Below are 14,385 nucleotides of genomic sequence, written 5' to 3'. Positions count from 1 at the left end.
TTGCCCAAGGTCACAGGGTAGATCAGTGGCAAAAGTGGGAATAAAATCCAGGTGTCCTGACTCCAGTCCAGTCCTACCCACTAGACCACACTGTCTCATTTGAGAGACTGGCTCCCTGTATGTGCCCAATTCAGCCCTGTTGATGTTAGAGACAGAAACACATGCTGCTGCTGGCTCCCTTAGCTCTGTTAGGTTTTCCCTGTTGAGACACTGAATGTCGTTTTACCGTATGGCCCTGGTTCTGCACTGGAGCCCTGTGCCCATGTACAGCTCCAGGGAAGCCTGTGGTACTGCACAGGGGGCTCCTGGCGCAGACCAAATTGGCTGATGTCCATTGACATCACCTGCTATTTAGGGTGGGGGTTAAGTCTCTGTACAGTGCCCGGCATCCCCTGTGCCCATTCCTGCCTGGGGAATTCTGCTTGCCATCCTCCTGGTAAATAGAAATGTCAGAAGGGCGTCTGGTGCCGGCCCCGGACCAAACAGGCATGTATTTGCTGATTTAGCTTGCTCTGTTCCAGAGGAGGAAATTAACAACATGAAGCGGGAGCTGGAGAAATACGGCCTCCAGATGCCAGCCTTCAGCAAGATCGGTGGGATTCTCGCCAGCGAGCTCTCAGTGGATGAAGCAGCAGGTGATTTTACTCCCTAGGATAAAGGCTGACGGTGTTTTTTCCTGCAGCGGTGCTCGGATGAGTCTCTCCCTGCATTCTTTTGGCTTAATCCAGCTCTGTAACCCCTGAATGTGTTTGTCCCCTTTACAGGTCGGTCTAGGTCCAGCTCCGCTCGAACCACAGGGCTAATGGTTGTCAAGGGAGAGTTAGGTGCATGCTGCTTAGACCCCCGACTCCAGGAGAGTGGATCCCAGCTGTGGATCACAACCTTGCCTCCAGTCCGGGAGAGGGGTGGGACCTGTTGGCATCTCTCATTAGCTACCTTGGGCACCTCCCTGCCTAGCATGCTGGCTTTTGTGGATCCCATTCCCAGGTGTCCCTCTCTCCCCTTGCATTGTGTAGAGAGCAACCACCTAACCCAGGGTTTGTGGATTCTGGTGACTTTTTTTTCAAGCCCCCGGAAAGCCAGGAGTTGCAATGCTGTGTCACTGTGTAGATCCGGGCCACCGATAAATAGACTCAAATCCTGTCGCTCCAGCCTCTGGCTCCCCGTCTGACCACCCAATGGTTTTACGTGTCTGTCTCTTTCTTGCCATGGCTGCTGTAGTCCACGCCGCCGTCCTCGCCATCAACGAAGCTGTGGAGAGGGGGGTGGTGGAGGAGACCATGGTGGCCCTGCGCAATCCCAGCGCCGTGCTGCTCAACTTGCGAGAGAACCTTGCTGCCGTCTACCAGGAGATGCTGTACCAGGTGAAGATGGAGAAAGCTGGCAATGCCAGGAACCGGGTAAGGGCAGAGCACGCAGTGAAAGGAGAAGCTCTGTTACCTGTTGGTAGTGGTAGGCTCTTATCCTATATGTGGACCACAGCGGTGCGATGTGCATCATGATCAGGGGATGCTCTTCGTGCTTTGACACCTAAAGTTTAGGGCTTGAGTCGTCTTTGAAATGGATCGAGTGAAAACGCAGGGTGGATTTCTCTGCAGCCAGGAAAGGAAGTGGGCAGGATCCTTCAGGAGCGCTGACCTGGCCACAGGAGGAACGCTGGGTGGGTGGAGCTGGTGGATAGCGGGGTGCGGTTGGAGAAAAGGCATGTGCTCTTGTACTCTCCTCTAGCAGCTGTCAGCAGCCAGGGCTAGCTGCAGCAGCCTTTGGGGTGCGGGGTTGAGTCTTTCTGGCATGCTCGGAGGTAGCACAATGCGTCTAGGCCAAGATATGCAATGGTGGGTGGCTTGTCCCTCTTCTTAGTACCTGCAGGAGAGCCTGGAAAGTGAGGATATTTACGACCGGTGTCTGACTCAGGCTGAAATACAAGGGAACATCAACAAAGTCAACGGTGAGCAAAGCAACCCCCCTCGAGAGCTGCTGGAGTGGAAATGCTGCTTACTGAGCACGTCCCCTTGCCGTGGGAGATCTGCCCAATGCTAAGTAGCTCTCCCAAAAGGCTTTGTTTCAGGCTGGGTTCTTTAGTGGGGGCATGGCCTCTGCTCTGGTTGTTTTCAGAGTCCTGCTCAGGAGCCATAGGCAGGGAATCTCTCCCTCTCCATTATGGGGCAAAGGGTTTCATTCCAGGAGCAGCCTGAGGTTCTCCACACGGCCCCTGCACTGACTTCCCCTCACACAAAGGGAATCCCTGAAACCGGTAACCTGGGTAAATGTCTTATAAAAGCTTGTCTACACAGAGAATCGCTCGGCCTGATTGACTGCCGGGGTGGAGATGCTCCTATTCCAGGATGAGTGCCTTTATTGTGAATTAGTTTTAACTCCGGTTTGGAAGTGGATTAATCAGGAATAGTTAATCCACTTTAAATTCACAACCTTATTCCGGATTGGCTTTCATGTGTAGACAAGCCCTAATACATTGCCCCTGTGTGGGTGGCTGGTAGCAGGGATCGAACCCCAGATCTCTGGATTTTTGAAGCACAAGCCTCTAGTGCATGAGCAGCTTTGTTGGCTGAAGCTGTGGCAGGCTCACGTTGGCCTAGCCACCGGTAAAGGTCAATGGGGCACCACCTTGAGTGGGTGTGGCCTAGTGGTTAGCGCACTAGACTGGGCTTCCTTAGACCTGGGTTCTATTCTCTGCTTTGCCACCACCCTGCTGGGTGACCTTGGAGAAGTCACTTGCCTCTCTGTGTGCCTCAGTTTCCCCATTTGTAAAATGGGGATCAAGATACGACCTCCTTGGCGAAGAGCTTTGAGCTCTACTGATGAGCGTGCTACGCCACCAGTCGTAAGTATCCTGGAGCATGACCACCTCTCTTCTAGTGCACGGAGCGCTGGAATACGTGGACGATGCTCTGGAGAGGCAGGACCCTCCAGCCTTGTGCCAGGCCCTGCAGGATCCTGTGCTGGCCCTGCGTGGTGTGCAGCGGGAGAACGCAGCCTGGTACTTGGATCAGCTGAGTACAGATCGGGAGCAGAAAGCACTGGTAAGGCCCAGCAGCGGATGTAGCCCCCGTACCAGAGAGGGGAGGAATATTGCAGGGATAGGAACTGGGCGGGGATGTAGAGACTCCTCCTGAGGAGACCGGCTCATACTGCTGATCCATCTTGCCAAAGCTCAGTAATGTCCCTCTGGCCAACAGCTCGCGGTGCTATGGGATCGGGCTCTACGAGTCCAGACACCCTATGCAGGGTCAGGTCTGGATCAAGTGAAAGCCCCATGCTCTAAAGGCTTTCTGTGACGTGGACCTTCAGGAAGCGCTGCAGCCGGACTGCATGTGAGCAACTTCCCTCGGAGGGATGGCAGGCGTGGCCTTGGGAGGGGAGCAGGCTGGCTGGGCCGGTCCCCCTGTGTGTGAGCTCCTGCTGCTTTCCTCCTTGCAGGAGCTGGGCTACGTGGACCTGCTGGAGCAGGAGGAGGTGCAGGCGGGGGTCTACGCAGCCAATGAGAAGGGAGATCGGGAGCATGCCAGTAAGTCATGCCAAGCCCCCCCCATGCAGCGAAGGGGACTGGTACCGAGCTGGGGCCAGCCAGGGTCACTATGAATCTGGGGCCAGATCCAGGCTTCTTGGCCCCTGCCTGATGCATCTAGGCCTTGCTCCAGTTCCGAGTGACCCACGCCACAAACCCCCTGTAACTGACACCTTTGTTGGCCACCTCGCCAGAGGGGCCAATAAATCGTTGAGAGAAGCCTGCCCCACAGGGACTTCCTATCTCTGTTCAATTGCTGCATTTGCTCCCTCTCCTGTCTCAGTGCCCCAGCTGGAGAGGGTCTGAACATCATGCTTGGCATCTGGCTATGCCCAGGCCACTCTAGGGATGGGGCATGCGCCAGCTGGTAAGTAGAAGGGAGGTAGCTTGCATCACCTCTGGGAGCTGCTGGGGCTTGGGCCATCCCTAACTTGTGTCCCTGCTTGGGGGGGACTTTGCCTGGCCCAATGGACCCATCCTCCCCCTGCCCTGCAATGCCACACTGTTGCCAAGGCAGCAAAGAGCCGCTAGGGCCAGTCCCGTGCCTGGGCAGAGGGCATCGCGCCTGCCCTGAGTCCCCTGCGTAGCAGGCGAGCTGGTCAAAGTGCACGTGGTCCAGAAGAGTTAACTGACCATCAGCATGGAGCACCTGGTGTCTGGGTTGCAAAGCCCCGCGTAGTGAGCAGAATTCAGGCAGCCTGGGCCGTGCCCTGGCCCCAGATCTCCGCCATCAGAAGCCCCCGTCGTCCCAAATTCAACACCCCACGATTATCGCTGCTGAATGGAACCGGGCAAGGCAATTCCTCAGTAGCCCAGAGCTGGGGCTGCAGGAGACCTGCGTCTTCACTGGCGGGATCGTAACAGTGCTGTCCCTAACCCGGCTCCCGGCCGTACACGCGGCTCTCTAGCTCGAGTTCAGTGGGGCTAAGATAGCCGGCCTGTCAGGGAGGGTTGAAGCTGGAGCTCACTGTGCAGCGGGGATGCAGTCGCTCCACACAGCTGGAGCGTTATTTTTGCAGCGTGGCCGCTCGAGTGCAAGCCCCGAGTTCCACGCGCACCCCCCCAGCCCCCACTTAATTTGCCCCGACCTCATCCGCCCCGCTGGTGCGCAGGGAGGCAGGCCGTGAGCCGCATCAACGCTTCGATCCGCCGGGGGGAGGCGACGGAGACGGCGCGAGAATTGATGAGCCCCGAGGCCCAGCTGCCCGAGGCCTTTCCCTTCGCCGCCCAGCTGTACCAGCGCGAGCTGTCCCTGCTACAGCGGCAGCATCCGCAGGTGAGGAGAGGGCAGCGTCTGCTGGGGGAGGAGGAGAGGCCTCCGAGGCTCTCAAACAGTCCGCTCTTTGCTGCTGTCCTGGGGGCCACCCTTCGCAGGCATGCTCTTCCCAGACTGCAGTCCCTGCTGGGGAATCGCTGTCTGACCTCTTCATGTGACTCTCTTCGCTTTGCGGCATGGGTTGGGGGTTGGCCTGGTGCTCAAAGCACTGGATGGGCGCTCTGGAGATCTGGGTTCAATCTCTGCCACAGACAGCATGGGACAAGTCTCTCTGTGCCTCAGTTTCTCCCACTGTAAATTGATTCATGTTGGGTACTGTAGGGATTGGGGGGCAGAAAAGGATCATTGTTGTGTGCATCTGTCATTTCCTTCCTCCCCCCCCCCCCCCGCCCCCTGGTTTCTGCAGGGTGAGTTGGGGCAGGAGGAACTGTACGTTGCTGTGGAGATGCTCTCGGCCGTGGCGCTGATCAACCGGGTGCTGGAAGCTGGGGATGTCTATGGATTCTGGAGTAGCCTGGTCAGCCCTGCCCTGGGTCTGTCTGATATCGAGGATGCAAACGTGCAGCGGTAATTGGCTGGATTTCGGTGGGAACGATGCCCCTTGTACCAATTCCAGTGGAGTGACTTGGCCGTGAATGAGTTAAAAGGCTTTGTGGCATTTGAAAATGACAGAGCCAGGCCCCTGAAAGTTGTGAGGTGGGGAGATTTCTGAGGCTGTGAAACAGGACCAGCAGGAACCCACAATCTGAAGGGTTAAACTCTGTCTGTAACCTGGTTCTGTTACCAGATGTCATCAGGGGCTGGCTGCAGATCTCCCCAGCAGTCTGCAGGAGCCACCGCTTGGACCCAGCTTCCTGCCTGGGGGAGAAACCATTGTTGATCTTACCTTAAGAAAGTTAGCGGTGAATTTGCATATGGAAGTCAGGACTCCTGGGTTCTTTTTCTGCCTGTGGCAGGAGGGGTGCTGGTCTGGGTGGCTAAAGCCGGGACTAAGAGTCAGAACTCCTGGGTTCCATTCTTACCTCTTTTATTGGCTCACCGCATGACCGTCGCTGCTCTGTGCCTCAGTTTCCCCATTTGGAAAACAAGAGACTGCCTGCTGCGGTGGGGCGTTTTGAAGTTTTCTGACAGCGTTTTTCAGCCCCTTAGATGCGGGACCTTTCAGTCATGGGCTAAGGAATGGCTCTGTCTTTTCCCTTTCAGCTATTTTGATGACTTGTTGAAACTGAAGTGCCGATCTGGGAAAGCCGGGGTTGCGTTCCTGAACTGGAATGACATCCAGGCCTGCGTGAACAGCGCCAACTCGGCAGTGCGAGAAGAAAACGATCGTGAGTGGCTTTTATACCTGAGCGCTGGGCTCCGTGAGCTGCAGTGAGCTCTGACTCACCGGCTGTCTTTGTTCTCCCTGGCACAGAGATCCTCGCCATCAGACTGATCAACGAGGCACTGGTGCAGAACGACCCGGAGAAGACGCTTACTGCTCTGCTGTTGCCCTCTGCAGGGCTCTCTGCCGTGACTCTCCCGGGGGCAAGGCGTTACCACGATGTGCTGACCACCGCGCTAAGGCAGAAAGCCCAGGTAGGCCAGTCGGCTTTGCGCTACAGAGAGCAGCAGCTTGTCGGGCTGGTGGAAAGACTGTTGCTTGGGACATGTTAAAACCAGTGTGTGGCAGAGAACAATCTCGCTCCGCCTGGTTCCAAAAGATCCTGTTGCACTTTCCAGAAGAGCCCTGGGGCTTTTAATCCAACTTCCTGCCACTCCGTTAAATGCTGTTTTTGCCAGCCGCCCCTTCCCCAGAGGTGGCTGCATCTCCCTAATGGAAGCACTGCCTCTTCGTGTGGTTTGTAAAGATGCCCCAGCTCATCGCTTTTTGCCTCCCGTCTCCTAGGTGACCGGGGATGATGGAGCAGCTCTCTGGTGGGAGGAGATCCAGCAAGGGGTTTCCCAGGCCAATCAGGACACCGAGGCAGCTAAGAGAAGTAAGGGCTCGGAAGCGAACTTCAAGCAGGCTCAAGCTGGAGCTGCAGCCCAGCCCTCTTCCATTATTCCTCCATGCGTCAAGAAATGCAGGACGGGGAGAGACTCTCTAGCCCTGTGATGCTTGTCTTCCGCCCTCCCTGACTCTCCAGGGGTTGCGAGAGACACTCATCTGAGGTCCCAAAGTGCCAGCCCCAGGGATCAGGGTAGGCCTCGCAAGATGAGCTAGGCATGGGAGTTCTGGGATGCTGTGCCATAAGCCACAGCAGTGAACACAACTGAATGCTGTGCTGGTGGCCATACCTTCCAAGACTCCTTGCTTCTCCCCCCGATCCTCCAATTGCAATCTGACTCGGAGCAGCCCTAGAAACCTGTACTCTGTTCCGTCTGGAATCCACATTCCCCAGGGGCCCAAAGGATTAATCTCCATCTCCAAAGCTTCATGCAACCGGCTGCTAACTACCCACTGGGAATGGCTGTTGCAAAGGTGACCTGGGCTTCCGATATAGCAGTAACTCCCCTGTTGGAAGCTTGGAGACCACTGTCCATGGTGACCTCCATCCAGGCAGGCATGGACCAAGCTGGGCTCACTGCGGGTGAGTGGATGAATGTACCCTCTTCCTTTTCTAACCCCTGCCTTCCCTCTCTCTTCCCGTAGTGGCTCTAGGTATTGCTGCCATCAACCAGGCCATAAAAGAAGGGAAGCCGGCTCAGACGGTACGCGTGCTGCGGAACCCGGACGTCTCCCTGCATGGCGTTGTGGCAGAATGTGCAGGGGCCTACCAGGCCCTGCTCGCCACCCTCCTGGCTGCCAAGAGACAAGCAGGTAAAAGGCCCCTGACTCCTCTGACCTTGAAAACCGCAGGGGCAGAGCTGCATCTCCAGCTGCTAGCATCGGTTAGCCTCCACCATCCATAGCTCTCTGGGGCAGGGAGCATTCCGTGTCCATACAGCGCCATGGGCCCTAGTTCGTGACTGGGACCCCAAGGGGCTACCGCAATCCAGGTCAATAACCCCCAATTTCCACACATCCCACTGGAAAGACATGGCCAGCCCTAAACCTCTGACTGTCGTCAGCTGCGAGGGGAAGACTGGGTGGTCTTGCTTGCTGCCCTGTTTTGTACACTCCCCCATTCACTCTGGTACCAGCTACTGTCAGACACAGTGTCCTGGGCTAGCTGGGCCATTGCGGGGGACGTCAAGGCTTCCCCTGGCTGAACGAGGGGGATGGCCTAGTGGTTGGGGCCCTAGCCTGGGATTTGGGAGACCCAGCTTTGCCACTGACTCTAGGCAAGTCTCTGCACCTCAGCTCCTGCTCATGGAGGAGAAGAAGGATGGGTGACTGCAAGGGGAGAAATAGGACAAGCCAGGTGTCAAAACCAGAGAGGGGGCTGACAGATCCTTGCTATAGGAAGGGCATCTAATGTGAGGGAGAAGGCTCTTGCTCTGGATGTACATGGGGAGAGCAAGGAGTTGAAAGCCGAACTCTGAAACTGGGGACAAGGCTATAGAGAGCTGCCTAAGTGTTCCGTCAGCTGAGCCTTGGTTTCAAAACCTGATCGGAGGAAATCCATTTTGAGAAATCCATTTTGCTGCTGGATCAGTTTAACCCTGCAGCTGCCTCTCTTCTTGCCGTGTGTGTGTTAACGCTCTCCTTCCCCTAATCCTGTCCCAATGGCAACGCTCAGGGAACGCTAAGCACTACTGGGTCCGACACCAGCTGAAAGATGGCAGTGTGTATTACTTCAGCTTGCAGAGCTTCGAAGGCAGCTGGGAGCAGCCGCGTGACTGTGTCCTTAACTCCATCCACCTCAGCTGGGAGGAAATCCAGGTGAGGGGCAGTTGCTGGGGCTGTTATCAAAGCCCTCGTGGCTGGAGTATTGCTGAAGAGTCTGGCATGCTGCTGCTAGGCCCTGGATGTTGATATGTGAGGCGTCCAGGCGAACGCGCTGTGTGTTAAATGCTCTGGCTGCATCCATAGTTCTAGCCTGTTGTCCCACTGGGACATGTCTGAGCGCTTCAGAGATGTTCGTAACAAAGCCATTAGTTCTCCAGCCCTCTTGGTCTGCCCAGAGGCTTGCAAAAGAGATTGTTGCTTCCAGTGATATGACCCAATCCCAGCTCTTAAACATCCAGCTTATGGGAGTTGCCAGACTGGATGAGCTCCGGGGTCCATCTAGCCCAGTGACCTATTTCCAGCAGCGGTACCGGCTACTTCAGAGGAAGGTGCAAGAATCCCGCTGCTACAGGATAACCTGCCCTCGGGAGATGTTTCCTCCTGACCCTGTTAGAGATGATCTCATGCCCTGAAGCATGAGGGTTTCTAGTGCTTCCAAAAGCCAAGGGATATTTTTATGCACTCTCCAGCCGCAGGATTATCCAATTCTGTCTCGGAATCCTGCTAGCATATATGCTTTTGGGTGTAACCGCACTGGTAAAGTGTGGTTCTGTCTCCCTCTGTTGGCTCAACCACGTAAGAAGCTTCTGAGTCTGTCCCTGCCTCTGAGCTGATTGGATCTGGTTCTTTAGATCAAAACAGCAGCTGATTGTGCTTTTTAGGTCCAGGTGGCCTGAGTTCAATTCCAGCTGCTGACCCAGCCGGGGGTGTTCCCTTCTCGTTGGTGGATGGTGTACATGCGTCTGACATCTACAAAGTCTTCCTGAACTGATCTGTGTGTCCTATCTCTGCAGTCGACGATCACGGGCGTGACCGTGGCCCACGACCGGGAACGCCTCTGGGAATCCAACGCTGGATTCATCGTGAGGCTGCAGGCCCGCATGAGGGGCTACCTTGTCCGCCAGGAACTCGTGGCCCGCAGACATCTGTTGCAGGAGCAGTTACCAGCTGTTATCAAAATCCAAGTGAGGAGTGCTGCCGAACTGCTGAGCCCATCACACGCTGATGTGCACGGCATCATTTCTATCGCGCTGGGTCTTCAGGGCGTTGTACAGGCATCCTGACCACTTCCGGTATTACCCCCCATTTACACCGAGTAGAACAGCTTTATTATTCATCCTGTCTATTATGGTAGGGCCTCAGGTCCAGACAAGAACGGGGGACCTGTGTGCTAGGTGCTGTACAGAGTGCTAGCCAGTCCCTGCCTCAAAGAGCTTGCCATCTGAGAAGGCACACCCAGGGTAGGGGGAAGGGTGGAACGTACAAGCCGAATCAGCAATGCAATGGTGACAGCTGAAGGCCTCTCTCTTTAGGGGCTTGCAGCCCTGGTTTTGTAGGCTCTGTTGAGGACTAACCTAGGCAGGATGAGCTGAGGAGTAGGGGTTGTTGGGAGTGATCTGCAGCCTCCCTAGGGCAGCTTGTGCTGCCAGCAGCTGGCAGAGGTGTGAGGATTTCTTCCTGTGGGCACAGACCAGGCTCTCCCACGCTGTAAACTGGTGCCTTGGGTCACCCCAGAAATGTCATGCTATAGTTCATTGGTGTGTGTTTGTTTGTTTTTTGTTTTTTTTTGTTTTCCCTTTTGGTGTATCCAGTCATGCTGGAGAGGATACAGACAGCGCAGTGCTTACCTGCAAAGATTATGGTACTTGCAAAAAACCAGAGATGCTGTGATAAAGGTACTGGAGCCTTGTCTGCTTCTGTAATCCCACCCCCCTTCCCCGCCCTGCTCCTCTGTTTTCTAGTAGCAACAACATCCTATTGTCAGCTGTTTTTCCCATCTAGATCTGGGGATCCCAGTGACAATGCAGCCACCTCTGGGGTGGAAGGTAACAGCTCTTTCACAGCAACAAGAATACATTATTCACTTCTGTCCTAAGTCACTGCATCTACTTGCAGGGGGAGACTTAGGGAGGCAGGACATAGCTTCCCAAACTGGATGTTGACCCTAGGTGGGTGACACCCAAAATTCTTGCCGAGAGCGCCACGGTTGTCAAAAATCTTGGCATTATCTGTGATCAGAAAAGATACCCGCTGGAGCCCAGCGCCCCCTAGTGCTGTGTAGAGGGAATAAGGGCGCCTACGTGGAAATGGATCCAATAGTTGTCACGGAGAATACCCTCCAAGGCTTCCTGTGTCCAGTTAAAATGGCCAAATCTGTCTCTGTCTCTTCTGCTCCCTCCTCTCAGATCCAGGCCTATGTGAGGATGTGGCGAGCTCGTAAAAGGTACCGGGAACGGCTGCGCTACTTCAGGAAGAACGTGAGTGGCTGATCCGGGAGTGCAAGTGAAAATATAACCCCAGAGGCTATGAAAAGAGACCCTCAGTCCATCTGCAAGAGGATGTCCACACTGGGAGAGGGGGGGTGATTCCCCAGCTCAAGTAGACTTACTTGAGCTAGCGTGCTTAAAAATAGACACTGGTGATGGTGGGCGGGCCAGCCATCCCAAGTGCGTGCCTATCAGAGATGCTAGGTATGGACTCAAGATGCCTTGCCCATGCTACCGTGGCCACGTGCTATTTTTAGCAAGCGAGCCTGCGGAGACCTAGCACAACTGTGTTACACCCCCAGCTTGCAGTGTAAACTTACCCTGAGAGTCCTTAGACCCTCTTCTTCCTCTGCCTGAGGGAGACCCTCAAATCCTCTTGTATCTTGCTCTGGAGCAAAGAGGAGCCCTCTTAAAGTGAATCAGCAAAATAACTGTGTGGAGGTCCAGCATGGGACCCAGGGATGAGGGAGGAGCTCTGTGTTTCTAGGTGGGGTGCTAGAATCTGCCCCTAGGTTGCAAGATTTCTATATAAGTATGCACCTGAAATATACAAGTCTCCAGAAAAAGACCTAAAGTGAGGATGTGTCCATGTCCAAAGGCCCACATTTGTCAGTGCCTAGTGATCTTGGGTGCCGGATGAGAGCCTCCTCAAGAAGGCTGATTTTTCAGACAGGACTGAGTGCGTTGTATTGAGGATGGTGTCGGAATTGCAAGCCGCATGTGTGCGTTTGGGTGTGTGGTTCCTTCATTCCTGGCCCTGCTCGCAGACTAGGGGGTTCTTGAGTAAGTGTTTGATCAACTGGTAAAGAACCAGTTTAAAGCAAGGTGGGGTGAGCGGTGCCTTGTCGCCTTAGGGAGCAGTCTGTTTTCTCTCTCTCTGTTTTTGGGTTCTTGTGTGTTCTGAATTCTAAGAAATAAAGTTGAAACATTGCAACCTTCTAGCAAAAGGATTTAGGTTTTTAATCTAACTTCTGTGTGTGTGCTGTGAACGTCACACCGAGCACTCTCCCCCTGCAAATCAGACCCCTTTAAGACCACTCAGGTGTGGCACCCAAGGTCACTAATCCGCTTTGAAAGTTTGGGGTAAAGGGGTGTGTGCGAAAATTGAGAAGCCGAGTGTCTGGAGTTCATTTAGGCTGTTGCCAAATGTAGCGGCTCCTGAAGAAAGCAACAGCCGCTAAGACCCAGGGTAAAATTTTCAAAAGCATCCAAGTGACCATGGCTCCTAAGTCCTGTTGACTTAGATGCTTTTGGATATTTTACCCTAAGCACTCTGCAAACATATAAACCCTCACAAATCCCCTGTGAGCCAGGAAGAGAGTAAACCCACTTTGCAGATGAAGGGGAAACTGAGGCAGAGGGGGGTCAATGACTTGCTCAATGACACACAGCTTCACATCTGGGAATAGAAGCCAGGAGTCCTGACTCCCTGCCCCATGCTCAAACTACTTCCTCAGGCATCTGACTGACTAGGCACTAGGAGTTCACTGTCTGATCCCAATGAGTATGCTCCCTCTGCCCGACACCCAGCTAATCAGTTTGCTAGCTGCATGGCTGGTATATTTTTTTTCTCTCTTTACACTTGCTGCTTGCTGCAGGGACGCTGTAGGAAACATCCCTCTTCCCCTCTGTTTGTCTTGGCAGATTAATGCTGTAATTAAAATCCAGGCTTTTGTGAGAGCTAACAAGGCCCGTGGGGATTACAGGATGTTGGGTAAGTGCTTGTCTGTCTAGGTTTTTTTTTAATACAGATGTGCCTTTAATTAATTGCAAGGATGTTGCCTTCTCATTACCATTCCTACACTTCGGGTATGGGCTGAAGCCCCCTTTGCAGTCCCAGAAGTCTGGTGCTATGCAGAGACCATGCCAGCCCGTTGGTGTACGGTAGAGCAGCCTCAGGGCTGCTCTAACTTCAGGCCGTGTTCCCTAAGGGAGCTTGAAATCAACAAATAGCCACAGAGCAGCATGCTTTGGCTTCACCCCCTATCCAAGCTTATGCTGGGAGCAGGTGCAGAGCCCTTACACTAACTCCATGCTGTCCGGGGAGGCCCCGGTGCAGGGGGGATTCCTGGTTCCCATTTCCACCCACTTTTTAAGGCCCCTTTATGCTGGCCCTGAGCGTGACAAGCCCTCAGTAGCCATTTAACCACATTCAAGGGAGATTTCCCTCCGTCCCCTGCCAGTCCACGCCAGGGACCCGCCACTGAGCATTGTCCGGCGCTTCGCCCACCTGCTGGAGCAGAGCCAGCATGACTTCTGGGAGGAGTCGGAGCTGCTGAAGCTGCGGGAGGAGGTGGTGAAGAGGATCCGCTCCAACCAGCAGCTGGAGAGCGACCTCAACCTCATGGACATCAAGATCGGGCTTCTGGTTAAGAACAGGATCACGCTGCAGGTCAGGGGGTCACGGGCTGGGTGGGGGGGGCGTAATCGGGGCAGTAGCTCAGCTGTCCCAAGGCTTTTTCTCCACTCATGCTACTTTCCCATTCAGGGGCCAGGCTCTGCTCTGTTACACCAGTGCGATTCTGGAGTCACTGCCCTGGACTAGACTAAAACTAGCGTTCCTAAACCCTCTAGGCTCCTTTTATGTGCCTGTTTGTGCCTCTGGAAAACATCCTTCCAAATCCAGTCCTTGTGTAGGCATGGAGCTATGCCTGCTTATGCCAGAACTGAGTTTGGCCCTTCGGGCTTGTTTCTGTTCAGGGCGACTGCACTTCTATTCCCCCTCTGTATCCTACCAAGGGCATCTGGCTCCCCAGTTGTCCCCTCTCGGGGAGAGATCAGCATCTCTCTCCTGACCAGGGTATCTAGACTCCCCAGCTCTCTGACTATACTGCGAATTCCCTAGCAAGTCAGACTGTTTAAGCAGTCCTCCTTTGCTTTTTCCCCCGAGGCTATAAACAGCCTAATTGCCCAGAGGTGTAAGTGGTCACCCAGCCCTTTCTAAACAAGCAGATTTCTTCTTCAGGTGAAAGCAAGATTGAGAAAACACAGATTAAAAACAGTAAAACCTATATGTGTGCTAATAAGCTGACCAGAGATCACCCAAGGTCCAGTAAGCGCTCCAGTTGGTGGTCAGTCCTTCAAACCCCACTCAGGGGGTTTCCTATGGTCACAAGTTCATAGCAGCTGGTAGCTAAGAACAAGCCCCAGCCCCACCCCATAAATAAGTGAAGTCCTTCCAACCCTTCCCAGGAAGGACTGGGCCCCCCTTGGACAGAAGGTCCCATCCGTTTGCTGGATCTGAAAGCAGGCCCTGAGCCTGTTCAAACTCAGGGGTTTTCTTTGTTAGGTCTCTAGAGAACCCAGCGTGAACCAGTATATGCCAGCCTCTCCAGCCGGGGGCACGTCTTGGGAGCTGTTACAACCTCAGGGACTTTGCCTAATCATGCTACCCACCCCCGTCCCTGGAGAACCTGGAGGGCTGGGGTTTCCCCTCCCCCAT

General features: G+C 54.5%; 1 protein-coding gene across 3 annotated transcripts in view; it reads left to right on the top strand.

The window, feature by feature from the left end:
• IQGAP3 (IQ motif containing GTPase activating protein 3) overlaps positions 1 to 14,385 on the top strand; it is a 56,403-nt gene that overhangs the window by 9,544 nt on the left and 32,474 nt on the right. For all 3 annotated transcript variants that reach the window (XM_075122800.1, XM_075122799.1, XM_048828670.2), the window contains exons 7-23: positions 522 to 635; positions 1,222 to 1,400; positions 1,861 to 1,948; positions 2,878 to 3,041; positions 3,439 to 3,526; positions 4,639 to 4,802; positions 5,209 to 5,369; positions 6,006 to 6,130; positions 6,217 to 6,380; positions 6,691 to 6,781; positions 7,438 to 7,605; positions 8,468 to 8,610; positions 9,471 to 9,641; positions 10,269 to 10,352; positions 10,863 to 10,934; positions 12,588 to 12,657; positions 13,127 to 13,335. In XM_075122800.1, the coding sequence (XP_074978901.1) occupies positions 522 to 635; positions 1,222 to 1,400; positions 1,861 to 1,948; positions 2,878 to 3,041; positions 3,439 to 3,526; positions 4,639 to 4,802; positions 5,209 to 5,369; positions 6,006 to 6,130; positions 6,217 to 6,380; positions 6,691 to 6,781; positions 7,438 to 7,605; positions 8,468 to 8,610; positions 9,471 to 9,641; positions 10,269 to 10,352; positions 10,863 to 10,934; positions 12,588 to 12,657; positions 13,127 to 13,335 (2,255 nt within the window). The remainder of the gene's footprint in view (positions 1 to 521; positions 636 to 1,221; positions 1,401 to 1,860; positions 1,949 to 2,877; positions 3,042 to 3,438; positions 3,527 to 4,638; positions 4,803 to 5,208; positions 5,370 to 6,005; positions 6,131 to 6,216; positions 6,381 to 6,690; positions 6,782 to 7,437; positions 7,606 to 8,467; positions 8,611 to 9,470; positions 9,642 to 10,268; positions 10,353 to 10,862; positions 10,935 to 12,587; positions 12,658 to 13,126; positions 13,336 to 14,385) is intronic.

Source organism: Caretta caretta, chromosome 24 (genome assembly GCF_965140235.1).
Source record: "Caretta caretta isolate rCarCar2 chromosome 24, rCarCar1.hap1, whole genome shotgun sequence".
NCBI classification, from domain to species: domain Eukaryota; kingdom Metazoa; phylum Chordata; order Testudines; family Cheloniidae; genus Caretta; species Caretta caretta.
This window is presented reverse-complemented; position numbering and strand designations above follow the sequence as displayed.